Genomic DNA, 21,354 nt, shown 5'->3' with positions numbered 1-21,354 from the left:
ATGATGATGGCGTAGTCAGAAGGATGTTTTGTTGATTTAATTAGTGACAATGTTCCCAAAATAATAAAGTTTGAAGAGTGCTATATACAAAACAGTGAAACAACAAAGAAAAAGTATTTACAATATATTCATACAACAGCAGAAATGTGTTTTATAATCTGTAGGATGTTGCCTTCCACGTGCACGTCCGGGTCTAAACTGACTGAGGGAGGGAGAGGGGCCCTCCTTTATCCCCCAAAACTCCTCCCCCAAGCCATTTAGCAAAAATATGGGTTTTCATCCCTAAAACCCAAAGTTAAACATTACCAAAAAAATAGAAAAAAAAAAACAGGAAAATACACTGAATTGCATGGCCATGTCTCTGTGCCCGTAGACAAACCAAATTGCGTAGCATTTTAAATCACAAATCTATGTGAAATCTACCTGGGAAAAAAAAAATAAAAAAATGGCACAAAGTTCAGCGTCTTCTCTGAGAAAAATGAAATGGTATAGAAGCGAGTGGTGCAATTATTCAACCCCAAAGACGTGACTGTTGTAAACTGAAAGGACTTTAAGACATGAGATTAATGCACAAGTTTGTGGAGCCAATTCCAAACAAATAATAATAATAAAATTCAACATTTGTGGATTATAGGTTTGGATATTTCTTTCAAAAACACAGACTGTCGTAGAGTTATATAAGCACCTAAAATGTGAATGCAGCCTATTGACAGTATGGATTAAACACTGATTTTCTTTTTGGTTTCTACTTTCAGAAATCCAAAAGTACGGTATGTAAAGGTGTGTTGTGTAACTTTTCTTTAATTGATATGTCATTGCTCTACCTGGAATGTTCCACAGTATGACATTAAACAGTCCTACCTTACATTTATTCAATTACAGGTGGTTTTATAGCTCAAAAATACAGATGACATTTCTTCTCCATGCAATGACATTTCCATGGAGAAGAGCATTTGATGTAAAAGTTACACAATGCACCTTTAAATCAGGTTATGCCATTCATTTTAACCCAGCCCTCCTGTCTCTGTGTGCCTCTGTGTGTTCACCTGACACAGCAGTGAATAAATAAACAACGGCAGCAGGTTCAGTGACGAGGAACAAGCCCCTCCACAGCACACGGTAAATCAGAGACAGGGCGGAGGTCCAGGGTCTGAGGGGGAGAGGAAGAGGAAGTACTGTACAAAACTACTGTGACAGGTGTAATGTTATTGGTGGTTTTCAGATTCCTGAATGTGATGATGTCATACTTCCAAATGGGGGCTAGAGACAGTTTCGCTATTGCTGGGTTTCAGATGACGTCACAGGATTCTATAGGCCAATGTTATTTAATACAGATGGGGGGGCAAATAAAATGAATATTGTTCAAAATTTTTGTCATAGCATGGTCTAGTCAGTAACAGAAATGATCAGGTTCCATATTTCTGAATTTACCTGCCCAATATATTTTGGTAAAGTATAGTGTAATCCAGGGGTCTCCAACCTTTTTGCCCCAGTGAGCTACCTTTACAAAACTAGAGCTATAAGTTTAAGCATTCACAAAAAATTTTGTAGGGCCACAGCAAACCTACAGTTAGATTAGTGTGACCAGACGTCCTGACTTACTCGGTCAGATTTATCCAAAACCAGTGATTTGTCCCAGCTTTATACAAGAAATGTCCCAGGTGTCCCACTTTTTCACCAATTTGGTCCCTATCAACAATAAAGAGAAGCATAAATTGACATTTGTTTTGGTAAAATACAGAAAAGCTGCTTAAAAATGACCAAAACCCAAAGAAAATGTGACTAAACATGAATGATCCGAATTCAAAAAAGATTTTTTTTTTATTACGCACTCGTTTCACAATTTTATTATTGCCAATCATCACAAACCAGGGGTGTCCCAGTTATTGATTTTGAAAATCTAGTCACCCTTAGTTAGATGTCTATAAAACATAAACCATTATCCATTTATTAGTGTGCATAGTTAGGCATCAAAATGGTACATGTACAGTGCATTTAATTAATCAAATTTTCTTCTTCAGTACAATATGTGTAATTCAGAAATCCCTTGGTGAGCCTCTTGGAAAGGGGTGGAGAGCTACTGGTAACTCCCGAGCTGTAGGCTGGAGACCCCTGTTCTATTCAGTAATGGAAAATATCAGGTTCAACATTTCTGAATTTACCATTTGGATATTTCATGGCAAAGTAATTAATGGGAAAAACTGTTTCTTGCCCCTTATCTGGAAGTATAACATCATCATATTCTAGAATCTGAAAACCACCAATATTATTTAATACAGATGGGGGGCAGCTGAAGTAAATACAGTTAAAATGTAGGTTTTTGTTGTAACACAGCAAGTTAATGGGTCTAGTCACCCATAGAAAATATTACATTAAAGATTTGTCAATAAACTTTTTCACCATTTCATGACATCTGGAAGTATGACATCATCACATTTAAGAATCTGAAAACCACCAATAGACCAATGTTATTTAATACAGATTGATGGTTTTCATTTAATTTTATTGATTACATTGTACTTTACCATGAAATATCCAAAAAGTAAAGCCAGAAATGTTGAACTTCATCGCTTCTGTTAGTGACTAGACCCAAGAACTCACTGTATGGCAACAAAAATCAGCATTTCTACAAAATTCATTTTACTTAACCCCCATCTGTATTAACATTATTAGTTTATAGAATGTTGTGACGTCATCTGAAACCCAGCAGTTGATTATATTGTATTTTGTCATGAAATTTCTAAAAGTTAAATTCACAAAGGTTGAACTGGATCATTTCTGTTACGGATTAAATGCAAGAACTCGCTGTATTACAACAAAAACCTACATTTGAGCAATAATAATACAATAATTTTAGCTGTATTAAATAACAGAAGGTTGTGACGTAATGTGAAACGCACCAATAATCTAATAGCAATGTTAATCAATGGTTATATATCGTATTTTCATGAGAACTCAATTTGTTGCCAAAGTAATAGAAAGAAACTGAAACAAACAAGAAAATTTAAGTTGCTTTAATAATCAAACTCATATATTTAGTCTAAAAAAAGATAGAACAACTGTTGAATCTTGGCAATCTCCCTGCTATGTCATTCGTGTGGGCGTGGCCTGTCTATGCACGGGACGTCTCTCTCTCTTCCTCTCTTTTTCTGTCTCTCTCATCCTTGTGTGTCACCCCTCCATCACTCCTCCTCCTCCTCCTCCTCTTCCTCCTCTTCTATCTCTGCTCCATCACTGAATCTGCTCTCCGTTCATCCGGGATTATAATCTGCAACATCCGCGCAAAAACATGTGAGTACCCGCGCTTTTACGCACTTTTTACGCAATAACCTGCAACAAAATACGTGCAAACCAACTTTACTTTTTACACAACACTTATATAATACAATTCCATAATTTTTCTGCATTCATCTGCGTTATTATTTAGTTTATTGATATGAAAGTTACGTATTTTAATCTGCTAAAATGCTTTGGGACTATAGCAGTGATTTACGGCGTGTTTTAATCAATTTTACGACTGGCCAAATTGTTTCTCTTAAAAGCATGAGTCATAGGCGCAGATGAAGTTGTATTCTTTATTTTACGGTCTTTATTGTAGGTTTTTGTGGTGTTTGGTGGTTGGGGGAGGGGAGACAGATGAGGTCGCGTGTTTGGTTTAAATCCACTCGTTTATTGGAGGCTGCAGCGGGTCTAATCTGGAACCATTTTGTCTGACGTTTGTGTTTTACTGAAAATGAAGAATCATTCAAACAAGCAGCAAAAGTGTTCTTAATATACCATAACTAAGAAGATTATGTACCCTATAAGTTAAAAATACTATAAAGTCTACAGGTCTCTGTTTATTTATAGAAGGGCTGTCAAAAATATGCTTTATCCTGCATATATGTGGTAGTAGAATTAATTTGAGTAAACCTACTTCATCTTAATAATGGGCCTAGTAATAGTTGGCTCAAGTTGAGTATATGTCATTTTGAAGTACTTGAGTGGTTTAAAAATGATGGGCAGTTTACAAACCTCAATACAAATGAATAAGATAAGATAAGCAAAAATAGTCATTATAAACTTTGAAATGTTTGAAATGTTCTGAGCCTAGATTTGAACAGTGTCACTAAGGCCTCACAGCTTCAGGAAGTATAGGTAAAAGTAAGACTGTCTCTTCTTTAGACTGATTTGATCCTCCTTGAGTCCAGTTTAGTCATGATGTAGTAAATCTGATTTGGTCCTGGTCTAAGTTTAGTTTAGTCTCAGTTTAGTACCTAGCATTATTAGGCCTGGTAATAACAGTGGTAGCAGGCTAGTATGTGGACTTGTAGTAGCAGGTAGTAGTAGTGATATTTGATAGTAGGCGTAAAGGTTGTAGTAATCAGCCTACATGTAACAATAGCTGTGCCACAGTAGCAGTTATTGTAGTAGTAATAGTACTTAAACAATAGACCTACTTAGGCTGAGTGCAGGATACAATCCAGATACCTCAGAGGTGGAGGTAAATGCAGCATTTGGTGAGTCATGTGTTTCAGTAAGAGGTCAGTTAGTCATCAAAACGATCAGTCCAAATGACACCGATACTGAACAACAGATCAATGTACAGCTCAGACTCTAGACTATAACTCTGACCAATAAGCACAGATGAAATTGAACAAAGAAAAATATGTTTTTATTATATATATTAAATATGGTTACCAATTATCTACTTTTACAATAACCACTTCATAGACTAGCTTCACTGATTGACTAAAAAAAAACAAAAAAAAAAAACTGTTAAAGTAGCAAAAATGGCAAATGGCATATGCATGTTAAAGTAACTTTAAACATTTAAATTTTGTCTTTGCTGCATTAGTTTGCCCTTTTTTGCACAATTGTCTTTGTCAAACCTGCACACGTGTAAACAACCAGAAAGAAATCATTCCTCAGTTGTAATTGTTTACATGACATCTCAATAATCTGGTAACTCCAGTAATCAGATAATGAACAGATTTTTGATCTGCATGTAAACACAGCCTCTGTCATGAGTTAAGTGTGACGTTCTTGTGTTTCCCTCAGGTCGACACCAGAGGGCGCTCCAGGGGCTCCAGGGCCCACAAACTCAGATGGGCCTCCAGCTGCAGCTCCTAATCTGACCAGTAACAGACGACTGCAGCAGACACAGGCTCAAGTCGACGAGGTGAGACATGGACATACACAATATATACAAAATATACAAGGTTATAGTTAGTCCAAGTTATAGGGTGAATTTGGAGTTGAGTTCCTTATTATGACTAGGAATTGATTTACAAACAATATAGCAAAATCAAAACACCAGGATCATGTAGAGCAGGTTAATACGAACATTTTAAGACTGACATGAGGAGCCTGACAGCAGCAGTCACAGCAAGGGGGCGACATTTTTCAATACAAAGTGAACTGGAGTCGATGGAGCCGGAAGTGCAGCCTATGCTCACTTCCTGTTTCTACTTTTGTGTCGGCCAACAGGTTAGATATGTCCATTTATATATACAATCTATGGGTTGCACCAAATACTGACAAAACACACATTTGACCTACAGGAAGAAGAGAGGACAAATATATTCAACAAAAAACATAATATATCAATGTAATTCCTATTTCCAATACACTTTTAAAGGTCCTGTATTACACTTTAAGCCATGCTAGAATGTTGTATCAAAAACATACCCAGATTTGTGTTTTGTTTCATTCATGTTTTCATCCTGCATTATTAGTCTGTCTACATCTCCAAACCCCCAAATGCTGTGTTCCAACTTGTGATGTCATGTAGTGGTAGTTTACAGCTTCCTTTGACCTTTTGTTCTGTTGACACTGGCATTTATAGGTCTGAAATTATCCAAATTATTCTAGTGAAGGTTTATGGAGTTTAAAAACACATTGGAGCACTTCCTGTATTACCACATGACATCACAATGTGGAACAGAGTGCTTTCTGTTTGAGAGAAGAATTTACAGGGTTTGTGTGTTATACATGTGAATGAAACAAAACACAACTCCAGATCTGTTTGTGATGAGGAAACATTATAACATAGATCAGAAAGTAGAGCAATATCGGCCCTTAAAAGCAGAAAGCGACTTGAGACAGCTTTTTTTGGGACACAGAAGAATGAAGTAGTTAAAATGAGGCTACAACAATAACTGTTCACTTTAGGGTTGAGGGCAGACGCTTAGAGAGCTGAAAAAGAGCTGGTGAATATTTATGGATTTTTAAAACATAGAGGTGTCCTTTCTGGAACATCACTTATTTAATTAATTCACGCAACATACTGGGAGGTTATAAGATACTTGTGTTGCCTCAGCTGCCCTGGGACAAACTGATGGAAGTGAGGCTGCGAATGTGTGCATGGGCCCCTAAACCACCACTGACAGTATGAGCCAGTATGTACAGTGCAGAATTTAACCACCAACCCTCCCAAGATCCTACTCTGAGGTTGTCTCAATATTATACTTAAACTCATTACAGGGAACATTTCTTTTTTAAACCTGAGGATACATTAGCGACTAATTGGTGATAATTATTTGTCAAACTCAAATTCACAGAGGGTCAAAATTAAAAGTGGGATTAAATTGGGGGCCAAACTAAATATTTATTCAAAATTTCAACATCTGCATGTTTTCTCTTCTTTCGAGATATGTTATGTTAAACCTTTTCTTATTAAAATAAATGTTTAATAATAGTTTTGCTTAAACATTGAATCCAGAACAAACATCATATAAAGTAATTACAAAATTTTAAATAAACAATGTTATTATAGTCTATCTGTAGCCAGCGGGCAGCTCTAATACGTATTTGATATGATCTCGAGGGCCAAATATAATTATATTGTGGGCCAAATTTGGCCCCTGAGCCTAGGTTTCACTTGTCTGTTGTAGACTATGTACAGTCCCTGACAAAAGTCTTGTCACTTATCCATTCTGTAGAAACAAAAGCTTATAACCTGACTTTAAATTAATCGATTGGTTTTAGAAATGTCTCATATGAAAGCTAAAACCCTCCCAAATTATGCTCAATATACTAAAATAAATTTGCTTCACTGAAGAAAGATTGATCATTTAATGAACACAGAAAGGTCAGATTTTGGCAAGACAAAAGTCTTGTGGCCTTGTCATATGATGCACCCAATCCTAGATTACAGCCTCATCTGTGATCAGTTATTGATCAATCAATTAGTGGGTGTGTATAAAAAGAACCCCAGCACACCAGACCTTCACATCAACTGCAACTTGACCTCTGACAACATGCCTAAGATCCACCCTGAGACCAAAGCGTTAATTATCAAGAGACTGAAGACCAGATCCAGTGCTGAGGTGGTGACACCTTCAATGTGTCTCAGCGTCAAGTACAAAGAATAAGAAAAAGATCTGAAATGACTGGAGATGCTTTTGACAAGCCCAGGTCCGGCAGACCCCGCAAGACAACTGCTCGGGAGGACCGTTTGTTGATTAGAAAATTCAAGGCCAGCCCCTTTTCCACTGCAGCAGACTCCACCAGGCCTGGTCACCTCAAGTCCCTGTGTCAACCACAACAGTTTGTAGAATTCTGTCTCGAAATGGCCTCCATGGTCGAATCAGTGCACAGAAACCAGCACTAAACAAAAGGCAATTAAAAAACCGTGTGGCATTTGCCAAGGCCCACAGCCTAAAAGGATGGACACTGGAAAAGTGGCAGAAGGTGGATTTCTCAGATGAATCCTCAGTTGAATTACATCACAGCCGCCGCAAATATTGCAGGAGACCTACTGGAGCCGCATGGATCCAAGATTCACCCAGAAAACAGTTAAGTTTGGTGGCGGAAAAATCATGGTCTGGGGTTCCATCCAGTATGGGGGTGTGCGAGACATTTGCAGGGTGCAAGGCAATATCAATAGTCTAAAATATCAAGAAGTATTAGCTCCTCTTACATTCCCAACTATAAAAGGGGTCAAATTTTGCAGCAGGATGGTGCTCCATCACATACTTCTATCTCTACATCAAAGTTTCTCAAGGCGAAGAAGATCAAGGTGCTCCAGGACTGACCAGCCCAGTCACCAGACATGAACATCATTGAGCATGTCTGGGGTAGAATGAAAGAGGAAGCACGGAAGGCAAAACCAAATAATCTTGATGAACTCTGGGAGGCATGTAAGACGCTTTCTTTGCTATTCCTGATGACTTCATCAACAAATTGTATGAATCATTGTTGAACCGCATGGATGCGTCCTTGAAGCTCCTGGAAGTCATACAAGATATTAAATATGGATCTCACAGCACCACTACTTAATTCACTGACGTTATGCAACATATTTTTGTATTTGAAGTAAATTATTTGTTCAATTTTCTGTAGGCGACAAAACTTTTGTCTTGCCAAAATCTGACCTTTCTGTGTTCATTAAATGATCAATCTTTCTTCAGTGAAGCAAATTTATTTTAGTATATGGAGCATAATTTGGGAGGGTTTTAGCTTTCATATGAGACATTTCTAAAACCAATCGATTAATTTAAAGTCAGGTTATAAGCTTTTGTTTCTACAAAACGGATAAGCGACAAGACTTTTGTCAGGGATTGTACATGGAAAGAGAACATATTGCACCTTTATAGTTTCTTCTGCCTCTAATGTGTCTGTATGTGTGTTCCAATATTTATATATGATGTGTACAGCAGAACCCATTGGTCTAAACTCAATTTCTCTAAAGGGAGACAATTAAAGGAAACTTGAACCTTAGTGAAAATGTTATATATGAGTAATTATTATAAAATAATTTATAGAATCAACAAGTAACATGGAATCTTTTCATTATAACCCCCTGAAGGAGATCCTGAGATTCTTTGGGTTCTGACCTTGATCTTAGGAATGGCTGTTACTATTACTAGTACTTAGTATGTGATATTGTACTGTCTATTCTCCTCTCTGTGTCTCAGGTGGTGGACATCATGCGTGTGAATGTGGACAAAGTTCTGGAGAGAGACCAGAAGCTCTCGGAGCTGGACGATCGAGCAGACGCTCTTCAGGCCGGAGCCTCTCAGTTTGAGAGCAGCGCCGCCAAACTCAAGAACAAGTACTGGTGGAAGAACTGCAAGGTACTTTTACTACTACTACTATTACTACTACTATGACTGCTACTATTACCACTATTACTACTACTACAAACTCAAGAACAAGTACAGGTGGAAGAACTACTACTACTACTACTACTACTACTACTACTACTACTACTATTACTACTACTACAAACTCAAGAACAAGGACTGGTGGAAGAACTGCAAGGTTACTTTTACTACTACTACTACTACTGCTATGACTGCTACTATAACCACTATTATTACTACTACAAACTCTAGAACAAGTATTGATGGAATAACTGCAAGGTACTGCTATTGCTCTTATTAAAGAATTCATTCATCAGTTCTAGTACTACTACAGCTTCAGGACTAGTACTACTACAGCTTAAGTTCCAGTACTACTACAGCTTCAGGGCTAGTACTACTATAGCTTCAGTTCTAGTACTACTACAGCTTCAGGACTAGTACTACTACAGCTTCAGTTCTGGTACTACTACAGCTTCAGGACTAGTACTACTACTAGGTACTACTACAGCTTCAGGACTAGTACTACTATAGCTTCAGTTCTAGTACTACTACAGCTTCAGGACTAGTGCTACTACAGCTTAAGTTCCAGTACTACTACAGCTTCAGGACTAGTGCTACTACAGGTTCACGACTAGTACTACTACAGCTTCACTTCTAGTACTTCTACAGCTTCACTTCTAGTACTACTACAGCTTCAGAACTAGTACTAATACAGCTTCAGGCCTAGTACTACTACAGCTTCAGGACTAGTACTAATACAGCTGCAGTGAGAAACTGCAGTTGTGATGCCACACATTCATTTGGCCAAACACTGCACTGGAACATGGAGCACGTCACTCAGCTGCTGTGAGTGGCTAAAACTCTGCAGTGTCTCTCCTCTTCCTCAACGATATAACCATTCCAGATTTATAATGATACAACTCAACTCAGATTATCAGCCTGAAGAGAGCCAGGTTAACTTTAACTTTTACATATATTTAAAGTGTATACTGTCAAATGAAGGTACGGATATAGAACATACTGTGCAGGTCATAGGTTTGATTGCTACTGCTAATAAAACTACTATGAGCAAGAAGTCTACAGGTGGAAGGACTGCATGGTAAACTCATCATTTGAATAACTGAAGATGTAGTGAACTCTGCAGCCTGTCTTTGATAATAAAATCCATAGTATCATTTATTTATATAAGTAAATAAGAGTTGGTAGTTTGTTATAGTATAGTTTTTAGATAGTGTGTGCATAGATAGAGTGCATAATCCTTTACAACGTCACTACTTCCTCTCACTCAACCCTGCTGTCAGTCATCACATTAAGTCAAACCCACATGTTATCAGACAATCAAATCAGCCAATCAGACTATAGAACCAGAGGATTATGCGTGGTGGGGGCAGGAAGTGAGAGAACTCCCAATCTGGATTACAGAGTGACAGAGATTATCAGCGCAGATGTGAGCCACAGTAAAACAGCCACCTTCATCAGACAGACCTTTAACAATAGTGCTGAAAAATGAGTTTGTATTAATTAAGGTGTGGATAACATGACTATTTTAAATTAGGGGTGGGTGATACTGAAAATTAACCATCTTCATATAGTTTTGGCACAAAAAAATTCAAATTATATATTAATTTGAGCAGGTGTTGATACTAGAAAAAGCCACATTCACTGGACAGAAATGACCCTTTTCTGAATAGCTTTAGAATGATCTTGAGCTGTATCAGAACAAGTATAAAAGCACACAGGCTAGTATATGCCCATGGACCACTATGGAACCTACCTGGACCACTGAGAGATTACACACATACAAGGCCACATGGGGATATAAAAGAAAATACTTTGATAAATGATAAATGTTGAAAGTCACATTGTATTATCTAAAGAAAGTATTTATTATTATTATCGTGGTATTGGATTCCGTATTAAATACCGAGTTTATTTTTTTTCAAGTTTGAAATTTTAGTATCATGTCAACGCTAGTAGTAACCAGTGCTTTTACTGTAGTTCATATTACTTCACTCAGCAGAAGACAGTTAGCCTGATTCATCAGTGGGTTTCACTTCATGGAAACTGTCTGACCTCACAGCATTAGGATTTGCTCGCACGACGGTAGGCGGGTACTTTTTTTATTTAACCAATTGCTATTTGGTCGTGACATATGCATTGCGCCAAATCCCATAGGAAGAAGGGCAATAACGTCCTTCCCCTTGATAAAATTAATCAAACATTCTCTTTGTTCCGGCTTTAAATTCTCGATCTTGGCAATCGTTGCCAACACAGAATGTCTGGCTACATCCATCTCGACCGCTTTGTTTACTGTTGTGTTGTTCCACAAAAGGGACCCAGACAGGCGCTTGAGTTTGATGTCATGGCTTCACAGCTCTTCGCTGATTGGCCGGTGCGCGATCTACAACTTACGAGGTTCTTGCAAACCGTCTAGTGTATTCCAATGACCTAGTCACTGGAGAGAAATGAAATTGAGTGGAGGCACTAGGTGGCACCAGCCTGGCTAGTAGACAGTAGAGATGCACGGATGGGCTACTTTTTCATCCGCAATCTCATCGCAAAACTCATCATCCGCCCGCTATCCATTTGGAACCACAGTTTTTAACCAGTTTTCAAAACCGCACCCGCCCGCCATCCGCTCGGTCCCCTCCCATTTGCTCCGAGTTCAGAGTTTTTTATTTGAGGAGTGAAACCGCCACCCACCCGAATTTAATTAAAATATTATTTGCCACGTCATCCGCCCGACCTGCGGTTTAGCCGCGGAGTCTGCGGCTGTAACCGCTATCCGCGCATCTCTAGTAGACAGGGCCTTTGTGTTTTCAAAATAAAATATACCTTTGAATTGTCAACTGTCCTCAAAATGTCACCATAAAAGAGAAAGATGAAATGAACTAATAACTAAAAACAATAAATTACATTGTCTGACTCATCCATTTCCTTGTTTCTGATCTGTTTACTGCAACCTGATCACTGGTTAGATGTTAATCTGTCTCAGATGTGATTTCCGGACAGTAGCTGAAGTCTCAAGGTCTCGAGGTCCATATTAAACATTTGAGTTCTTATTATCCAGCTGTTGTGTTTCCAAACAACCAAACCACATGAAGTTTGTTTTTAGCCGTACAGACTGTCATAACAATATGGTAGTTATTGTATTGTAGTCACAGCTACAATAGCTGACAGAAGTGAGGCTGCTAATCTGTGTCACTGGCCCTTCCAACACTCACTCATACATTACATCTGTTTAAAGGCAAAGTGAGTGAAGAGCCTTGCAAAAAGACAGAATTAGGTTATTTGCGCAGATTGGGACTGAACCCATCAATTTACCACTGCCACCCTAATGAAGAGTGTCCTGTGTCCACAAGAGAGACCAAACAAATCCGAAAAGTTTAAGAATGTATTTCAAAAGTTACTGCTCTGTGTTCATCAACTGTGAAGTACCTGAAGACCTACAATTTTATTTTAAATATGTTTCTAAAACTTTATAAAATGCTGGGTAATTAAAGGTCCTATGTTTTGCAAAATTTACTCTTGTGAGCTTTAAGCCATGTTTTGTTTCATTCACACTCACATGTTTGAGTAATCCTTAATCATCTGTCTACATCTCCAAAGCTCAAAACACTCTGTTCCAGCTTTTGAAGTCATGAAGTGGTAGTTCTCAAGTTAGCAGCTCCTTTTACCTTTAGTTCAGGAAAGACGGGCAATTTAAAGACTGAAATTGTCTCAAAGATTCTAGTGAAAGTGTATGGAGTTTAAAAACACAGTGGATCTCTTCCTGTATTGTCACATGACATCACACGGTGGAGTGAACAATTTAATTTTAAGAGAAGAACTATATATGCAGGATTTGTGTGTTAAAAATGAATAAAACAAAACACAACCCCAAGTTTGTTTTTGATGAGGAAACAACAATATAACATAGATCAGATAGGGTAATATACGTAATTTAAGAAAAAATTCAGTTTTAAACAAATCTTTTTGGATTGAAAAACAACACATTATAAACATGTGCAGCTACAAGTCCAAAATTGACACAGTTGGCGATGAGTTGTAATGATGCTGAAAATTTCCTCTCTCTCTTTTCAGATGATGATTATAATGGCCATTGTAGGAGTAATATTTTTTGCTGTCATTTTCTGTGAGTACCACCACATTTCTTCTTTTATTATTTAAACACAAAATCCAGTAACTAATTCTTTCTTTCCTTTAGTGTATTTCTTCTATTGAGCTGTTCATCAAAAACCGAAACCTCAAACTCCTCCAGGATCTGCAGATTTCTTTATCAGCATCTAAAATAAACTTTGAAACAGGACCAAGTTAAGGGCCCACATTTCCATATAGATTGTTCTATTAAAGACACAATATGTAATTTTTCTGGTGAAGGGAGATTACTGCTTGTGCCAGAAATGTTCCACAGTATGACATAACAAATTTAATAAATACATGATGAGTTTATTATTGCTCAGAGGCATTCTTAGTGTGTGCAGACTCTCCTCTCCACAGATCTGGCCTGTAAGCTGTCTCCATGGAGATCAGTTTAATGCCAGACTGTGGAATTTTACTAGACAAAGCAACGTCATCTCCATGAATCCCACTCCAGAAAAGTTATCTCTAAATCTCTAAACATAAATAAGCTAAAGAAATTATAATATGAACTATTTTTACAGACCAACCAACTCAATAAATATGTGTAGAAAATGTGAAAAGCAGTTACGTAATGTGTAACTAGACCCAACTACAGTATTTGCAATAAGCCTTTGTATCTTCACCTGTTATAAGTGCTTCCCCCTAGCTGTCAATGTGTGAACTACATCCACTGTCAAATATTGTACTGCTTATGCAAATTGTAGTCTTGTCGTGTGAATGTGTGATTGGATTTTCTTTATGAATGTCCAAAAATGGATGTAATGTCTTGTTTTAAAAGTATGTGTCAATGTAGAAATGCAGTAATGTAGGATTTCAATAAATGTTTGCATCTTAATTGAATAAAAGGTAGTGATTTGTCTGTAGTCATTTCAATTGTAAGACGGTTATGGGTTAGACTCCCAATTTGTTCGAGTGGAGTGTCCTCCCTGTGTTACTGTGGCAGAGTGGTGAGGCCTGTCTCCTCCTCTCAGTAAGTAGGTTGTGGGTTAGACAAATATCCCTAAGTTGGATAGGCTGCATCTTCTCTGTTCTAAAAATGACATGAACAAATGTATGGGCCAAATTCTTGAGTTTATTCTTTATTTAGGTCCCAAAAAACCATCATAATAACATTATATCAATAATATTAATACAGAAATTGAAAAAATTAAGAAAAATAAAATAAAATAGCTTTGTGTCCACAGCCTCAGACTCGGGAGAGTGAAGGAGCTCAATCCTTCAGAAACACTCAGTAAAATGTCCATTATTTTGAGGAGAAGAGGGTGTGGCTTCAAGCTGTCCGTCAGTCGCTGTGCACCAATCAGGATTCAGGAATGTTGAAGGAAAAGAGGTAAGCGCTTCAGTCTACTGCTGAGACATCTGCAGGGGAGAGGAGAGAAGGAGAGGACTGTTAGAAATCCATTTCACTGCAGCATATGTAGCATTAATTCAGCCCTGACGTGCTGTGAAGTAGATATTACCAAACACTCTTGATTTAAATTAGTGAGAGTGCTCCCTCAATTAATATGTACTCTATTCAGGTACAGTCTATTTTTCATTTTCAAACAAAGCATCTGACATCCCTGACTCCTTTCCTCCCAAGACACCCCTCTCTCAGAGACTGATCACACTGAACTGCCCAGATCTACACGGCTCTGGGCAAGAGCCAGAGGACAGATGAAAGACTGACCCCAAGGGAAGCTTGAATTCTTTGAGTGATATTTAGAAAATGTTCACCTGTTGTTGTGCCTGTGTGTGCGTCTCGGGCCCCCTGCTGGCCAGTCGGCTCAGGATGTTCCTCTCGGACATCTGCAGTCTCACAGCGACAGGAGGTATCCGGGCGATGGTCGCCGGGAGACGGGTGACATCAGCCTTCATGTCGCTTAGCAACTCCTCCAACTGTTTCAGCACTGGAGACAAGATGGAGGGAAAAGTTAGACATTTCAATGAACAACAAAGTCCACTTTTTCAGTCTTCTGCTGTCTAACCAAACCAGAGCTCTCCAAAGAACCAAATAACTGAAATCTCAGTCCTGGCTCAAACTCCAGTACTACTAAACTACTGCACTACTGTACTACAATACAGATATAAAGTCTACCTCACCTTTGTGCAGTACTGCATTGGCAGGCTTGTTCCCGGACATAGACTCTTTGCTCAGATGCTGATGAGACTCGGCCAAACACTCGACTTCACTGAAGCGTGTGTTCAGAGCCATGGAGGGGTGAGAGGGGTCCTCAGACATGTTCAGATACGCTGCCCTCCGCAGCTGCTCCTCAATCACCAACGCCTGCTCCAACAACTGATACAGTGAAGGGGGAAAAAACACAAGATTAAGAGGGCTAGATTCAAACATGGTATTTGAAAGTATCTTTTTGTGTCCACTTTACCTTGAAGCGTCTGGCGAGGAACTTGTTTTTGATTTCTAAGAAGTTGCCTCGACTCATCTCTCCTTTGAACGGTTCGTTGAGAATCGCAAACTTCACGTCGTTCTGGATATCTTGCCAGCGAGCGTAACCGTGTCTGAAGGGGGCAGGGTCAAGGACACAACTACTCACAAATATATGCTCATAAAGCCCAATTTGTTATTAGACTGGAAGACTCAGCCCTATTGTACTCTCATATAACTACAGTAGATACATTACTTCTTTTGGCCTGACAGAGGAAGACAAGAGAGCACAGGTTTCACATTTGCCATCTACTAATGGAAAAAAAAAACAAAACATTACTCATAAATAACAATCTATATTTAGTTTTAAAGCTATTCATTTATGAAGGTTTGTTAAGATGTTTGCCAAGTATTTGGAAGACTCATGGTGTGAAATTGATCAAATATATGAGGCGTGAAACAAAAAAACATCCTCCCAGTAGATGTGCCTCTTTAATTTAAAGATTTGGTCCTTAAATTAAAGAGGTACCATGTAAATGTTCGTTTATCTCCTGCCAGTCATCAGAGCACCTTTAAAGCTAAAGGAATCTAGCTTGGAGTCAAATTTGCCCCAATGAAAACTTGTGCAAATCTTAAACCCCTGAAAGTAGTTTTTCATGTGAAGGATACTGTATGATTCCGGCCAGGAGCCAGTAGTCGTGTCGCCGGTGCCAGATCTCGTTGGTTTTCTTTGTCACAGTTGCAGCCCGTTCTTCATTCTGCCACAAGGAGTGCAGCTCTGAAAAGAGAAAATGAAGTTGTACATATTTTGAATAATTCACTGCTTTACGCTCCGCTACATCAAATTAATCACTTAGAGTTTAAAGTGCATATGACAGGATTACTCATTTCACAAAAGCACATTAACATAATTACACCTATTTCAGACAATTCCTTTCTGATTTGAAGGACGTTGTGAGGACCCATAAAACATAATAGTCTATGTTGTCTTACACTTATGAGTATCTAGTTTCAATATTAGATTTAGTATCAATTAGTATCTGGTTACTGAAACAATAAACCTATTATAAATAATTTTCCACCAACGTCATAATTGGAGAAACATAAAAACCCATCGTCATATGCTCTGTAAATACTCCTAAAATGTGAAAAGTGCATTAGTACCTGTGAACCCTCCGTCTGCAATGTTGAACATAAACCTGGACTTGGCCTTCTTCTTGTCTTCGCTCACGGCAACAGAGTCTTTGGAAGAGTTTCCGTTTTGAAGCTTCTCCTCCGGCTTCACTTCTTTCACCTCGATCACGTCTTTGTCGTCCGAACTTTTATCCTCCTTTTTATCCTCGGGAGCTGGAGTTGTGTCCATCTTTTCTACCTTGTCCTCTTTCTTCTCTTCTGTAAAACAAATGCATTATCATTTTAAGTGGTTATAGTCATAGATCAGCAGCTCGATTCAAACTCTGATGAGTGAATACGGCCAGTTTGACTTTTGGCACCCACTTCTGTAACAGTCTGCCCCAGGGCGTGGCTGTGGGTACATTTGAAAGTGTGGGGAGTCTAGTCCAAAAAAATTTACTGTAACATTACATTTTTGCTGATTAAAACTAAAGCCAAAATAGGTTTAGTGAACTAGAAAGTATATATTTTTATTTTAGTTAAGATTAATTGTATTGCATTGCTTCTTGGTACATGTAAAAAGAATCTAGGAATGAAAAGTGAAAACTTAATCTAGTCTTTTCCATATATATATATATATATATATATATATATATATATATATATATATATATATATATATATATATATATATTTTTTTTTTTTTTTTTTACTTGGTCGATCAATAATATTGAGTATATATGAGCAATGTACTGAAAAATGTAACAACACAAGTCTAGTAGTGACAGATTTACCTTTCATCTCTGCGTCCTCTGTCTTGACCTCTGACCCCTCTGTCTTCTCATTGGAGTTCTTTTCTTCTTCTGTATTCTGTGGGCTTGTCTTTCCCTCCTCTCCCTCCTTCTCTTTCGTCTCCTCTGGGTCTTTGGTGCCATTGGTCGTTGCAGTTTCTCCGTTCTGCTTTTTGTCCGCTGCAGGCTCCTGTCCGTTCTTCTCCTCAGGCTTCTTTTCCTTCTCATCGTCGCCTGGGATTGAGATGACCTGAAAACACAAGAGGTATAAATGACATTAAAGATACATATGCCAAAATTATACCGACCCTTTAGATTATCAATTACTCTACCTCATTTTTGGAGTCTTTGCCGTTCTTTTCAGGTTCAGCCTCTTTCTTTACGTCTTTCTCACCATCCTTAGAAGCTTCATCAGTCTTTGAGTCGTCAACTGCAAAAATAAACACATTTAGCAACAGAAAAAAGCAGAAGTTGGGACAGTAGTCAAAAACAACAATTAAATGTATTATCTAGTTGCAGTCCTTAGAACTTAGTCAGTAATGGACTTATGCAAAGGGAAAAAATAATTGGCTTTTGTTGCTTAATGCAACCTTAAAAAATTTATTGGTATGCCTTATGTTTTTGATGCTGACCTGGAGCGGGCGTGTTGGGCTGTGTGTCTGCAGGGGTCCCAGTCGAGGGGGTCTTTCCTGGAGACTCTGGCTGAGCTGCTGCTCTTTTGTTTTCCTCCAGCTCTGCCATCCACGGCATCGACCACTGACCATTCACATGCTCAAACTCCTGTACCTGAAGACACACAAGGCACATGGAGTTTAACACAGCGTCAAACATACTTCTAGAGCAGGGGTGTCAAACTCATTTTGGTCAGGAGGCCGTATCCAACCTACTTTGATCCCAAAGGGGCCGGATCAGAAAACTCATGAAATATAAACCCCAAAAATAACAGAAATCTTTTTTAATTGATGAACTCTTTCTTTTACAAAATATTATAATACTATGAACAACCTGAAACTTGTTGAAAAATGTAATTTCAACACAGTGTTTTAACATTAAAATTGTATGTAAATAGGAATAAGTCAATTTTTTTTGTGGAAAATCTTGCACTCGGCTCCACTTTTCTCATTTTGGACATTTTGTTGATGAGGGTGTCATGGTCAACAGTCAAAACGATCGTCCTTTAAGAGTGTTTGGAAAGAGACAAGTCTTCATTTGTGCTGCTCTGGTGTGAGGGGCCACGTACAGAGACGCTGGAGATGCTGCTATGATAAACACCACAGAAAATACAATATTTTAAAAGAAAATATAATTAAAATATTTTAGTAGAAAATCAGCAGAGGGCCACATTAAAGGTCTTGGAGGGCCGGATCTGGCCCCCGGGCCTTATGTTTGACACCTGTGTTCTAGAGCATTACTGTTGTAATACTCAGTACCGCCACACGGCGGCACATATTTCATACATATTTGTTATGAGTCCCTTACTTTACAGTCCAGTGTCATACACCTCTCTGCACTACAACTTAAGTAACTATTGCAAGGAACTATACTCTATATTTATTTATAATTGAGACTTTTTTACTACAAATTTAATAAAAAAACATCTGAAACCAGGTCTTCACTCTGGCAAATGTCAGTGTAAATCTGCAAGTCTTCTAGTATATACCTGGTAGTAGATATATTATTTAGTATAGATCTGGTAGTAGCTGTAGATACCTTCTTGCGTATGAGGGACATGACCCCGATACGTGTGAGGACATGCTGTCGGGACAGTCCTTCCCTGGGGACTCCGTCTGCAAAAGTTTCTGCTCCATCTGCTCCAGGCTCACACAGGTGCCTCATGAACAGGGACACGTACGCCCTGAGGAGGAGGAGGTGGAGGTAGTGTGAATATGATTTTTATGCACATTAAAACTGATATTATTAAGATTTAGTTACTGAAAGAAATCTGTTAATTTCATATGTGACTCACTTGAACTCCTTCTCAGATTTGCCGCGCAGGTCTCGTACGAGCCACTGTGTTGTGAAAGCGTCTTGAGGAGGCATCCCATAACGCATCACTGCATTCAGGAAGGCCTTTCTTTGGCGCGAGTTGAACCCCAGCACCTGAAAAATACAGGGGAATGAATCAGTTTGGATGGACTATGCTAAAAACCATTGTACAAGAGCTGTTTTGATAAATCCACTTCTTTAACTGTATACACTCACCTCGATGTTGCCTCCGACCCTGGCCAGCAGGGGGGGCAGTGGCTTGTCTTTGTCGTTCCGTAGACCCTTCCTGCCCGGTCTGCGAGAGTTGGCAGCTGAAACAAACAATAATATAAGAACTGAATATATTTTACACAATAAATGACAAAAGACACAACAGTTTAATGACTTAAGTTATTACTCAACAATAAAAAAGTCAACCCAACTGTATCAAGCTCTCAGCACCAATGAGAGCTTGATACAATTGGCTGACATATTTCATTGCTTTAGTCAGTTTTCTTAATTCAGAATTTATTAAACAATATGAACTTCTTCTGACCGTGAAAAATAATGAAAGAGTACAACTATGACAAAATGTTTGGATATTTCCGTTAAAAAATGTGAGCCAAGATAAACTAATACAATTAATAGAAATAAAAAATTAACTGTATTGGAGGTACAGTGAAATAGTGAATTACCCTCTGATCTCTCGTCAAAGTCCTCGTCTCCCTCCTCTGAAGCCACTGAGTAATCGGACTGACCATCGGACTGGTCATCCTGCCAATCAGCTGTAAATACAAACACAAGAAATGTTTAAAACATGCTCCATAAAATCCCTGCTACACTTCACAAATCCTCAGAGGTGGGTGGAGAAGACTTACATAGCATTATTTTATTTTAATATATAAAATACTATTTAAATATATAAAATACTGTTCAAGTATAATCATTTAAATTTTAATAATGTTGATGATATGAACACTTAAGCTAAACACAGAAATATGAGAAGTTTATAGGGTAAACATAATGAAATCATTTACAGTTGCAACAGAATCAAAACATGTAAAAATTATTCAACAAAGCTTAAAATAAAAAGGTAAATACTGTAATTACTTTCCACCTCTGGAAATTGTGAATGAAAAAACAAACACTATCAACACATTTCTTGTTATGCTAAAACATGTTGCATATTGTTTTATAAAATTGCACATTTTTTAGTAGTTAAGCAGTAATAACATTGAGCATTCAGTCCCTATCTTTGACAACAAAAGACAAAATAGATGTTCTTCATAGACACACCTATATGCTTTTATTTAAATACTTCTATGTAAAGTACATTTAATCTATATTACGTGTTATTTTTAGCATGACAAAACACAGTATAGAGATTATAGCTTCATCAATTCATATTCATTTTCTACCAGGGATGCAAAAAGAACCAAACTTCATAGGACAGTATCATGGTATGGTTATAAGATTTCACTATTGCATTCCCTAGAATTGCTCAACAAGCCTTAAGAGCTATTCCAAATGCCATATTTGGAAGTATTAACAATTTAAAAGACCAGTTATTTATGTTGGCTGCACTGAAATGAACCAGAGGATTATGGTCTATAGTTTGTCCTAGTTCTTAGACTGCCACTGCAACAAATCTATGCAATTAGCTATAGGAGCTTACAGTTAAATCCATAGGCTCCACATGACACTCACAATGTTATAGAATCCCTATAGGTTAAACTGAGCTGGAGAACGGGTCAGAATTCTATGGTTGGATTTGCTGCTTAACGGTCAGATTGCAGATTATAAAATAAATAAATTCATCTTATGTTTTAAAGTCCTTTCAACTGACAATTTGTGGAGCCAATCTCAAACAAATTTGTTGATCATCCAATTCTGAATCATTTTAACAGTC

General features: G+C 38.0%; 2 protein-coding genes across 2 annotated transcripts in view; one reads left to right on the top strand and one right to left on the bottom strand.

Moving 5' to 3' along the window:
• Positions 1–3,172: 3,172 nt before the first annotated feature.
• Positions 3,173–13,848, top strand: LOC110162168 (vesicle-associated membrane protein 2-like). The gene is made up of 5 exons (XM_055157459.1): positions 3,173–3,291; positions 5,041–5,161; positions 8,901–9,059; positions 13,152–13,203; positions 13,276–13,848. Coding segments are annotated over exons 1-5 (351 nt in total). The 5' UTR covers positions 3,173–3,289; the 3' UTR covers positions 13,293–13,848.
• Positions 13,849–14,263: 415 nt separating this feature from the next.
• Positions 14,264–21,354, bottom strand: part of LOC110162174 (chromodomain-helicase-DNA-binding protein 4-like) — a 28,975-nt gene continuing 21,884 nt past the window's right edge. The window contains 13 exon segments of the mRNA XM_055157207.1: positions 14,264–14,570; positions 14,928–15,100; positions 15,294–15,489; positions 15,578–15,710; positions 16,246–16,354; positions 16,741–16,968; positions 17,484–17,730; positions 17,813–17,910; positions 18,113–18,266; positions 19,191–19,335; positions 19,447–19,580; positions 19,683–19,777; positions 20,141–20,230. Of these exon segments, the coding sequence (XP_055013182.1) occupies positions 14,556–14,570; positions 14,928–15,100; positions 15,294–15,489; positions 15,578–15,710; positions 16,246–16,354; positions 16,741–16,968; positions 17,484–17,730; positions 17,813–17,910; positions 18,113–18,266; positions 19,191–19,335; positions 19,447–19,580; positions 19,683–19,777; positions 20,141–20,230 (1,817 nt within the window). The 3' untranslated portion in view covers positions 14,264–14,555.

Source organism: Boleophthalmus pectinirostris, unplaced genomic scaffold, assembly GCF_026225935.1.
Source record: "Boleophthalmus pectinirostris isolate CB_2022bp ecotype Guang Dong unplaced genomic scaffold, ASM2622593v1 HiC_scaffold_21, whole genome shotgun sequence".
NCBI classification, from domain to species: Eukaryota; Metazoa; Chordata; class Actinopteri; order Gobiiformes; family Gobiidae; genus Boleophthalmus; species Boleophthalmus pectinirostris.
This window is presented reverse-complemented; position numbering and strand designations above follow the sequence as displayed.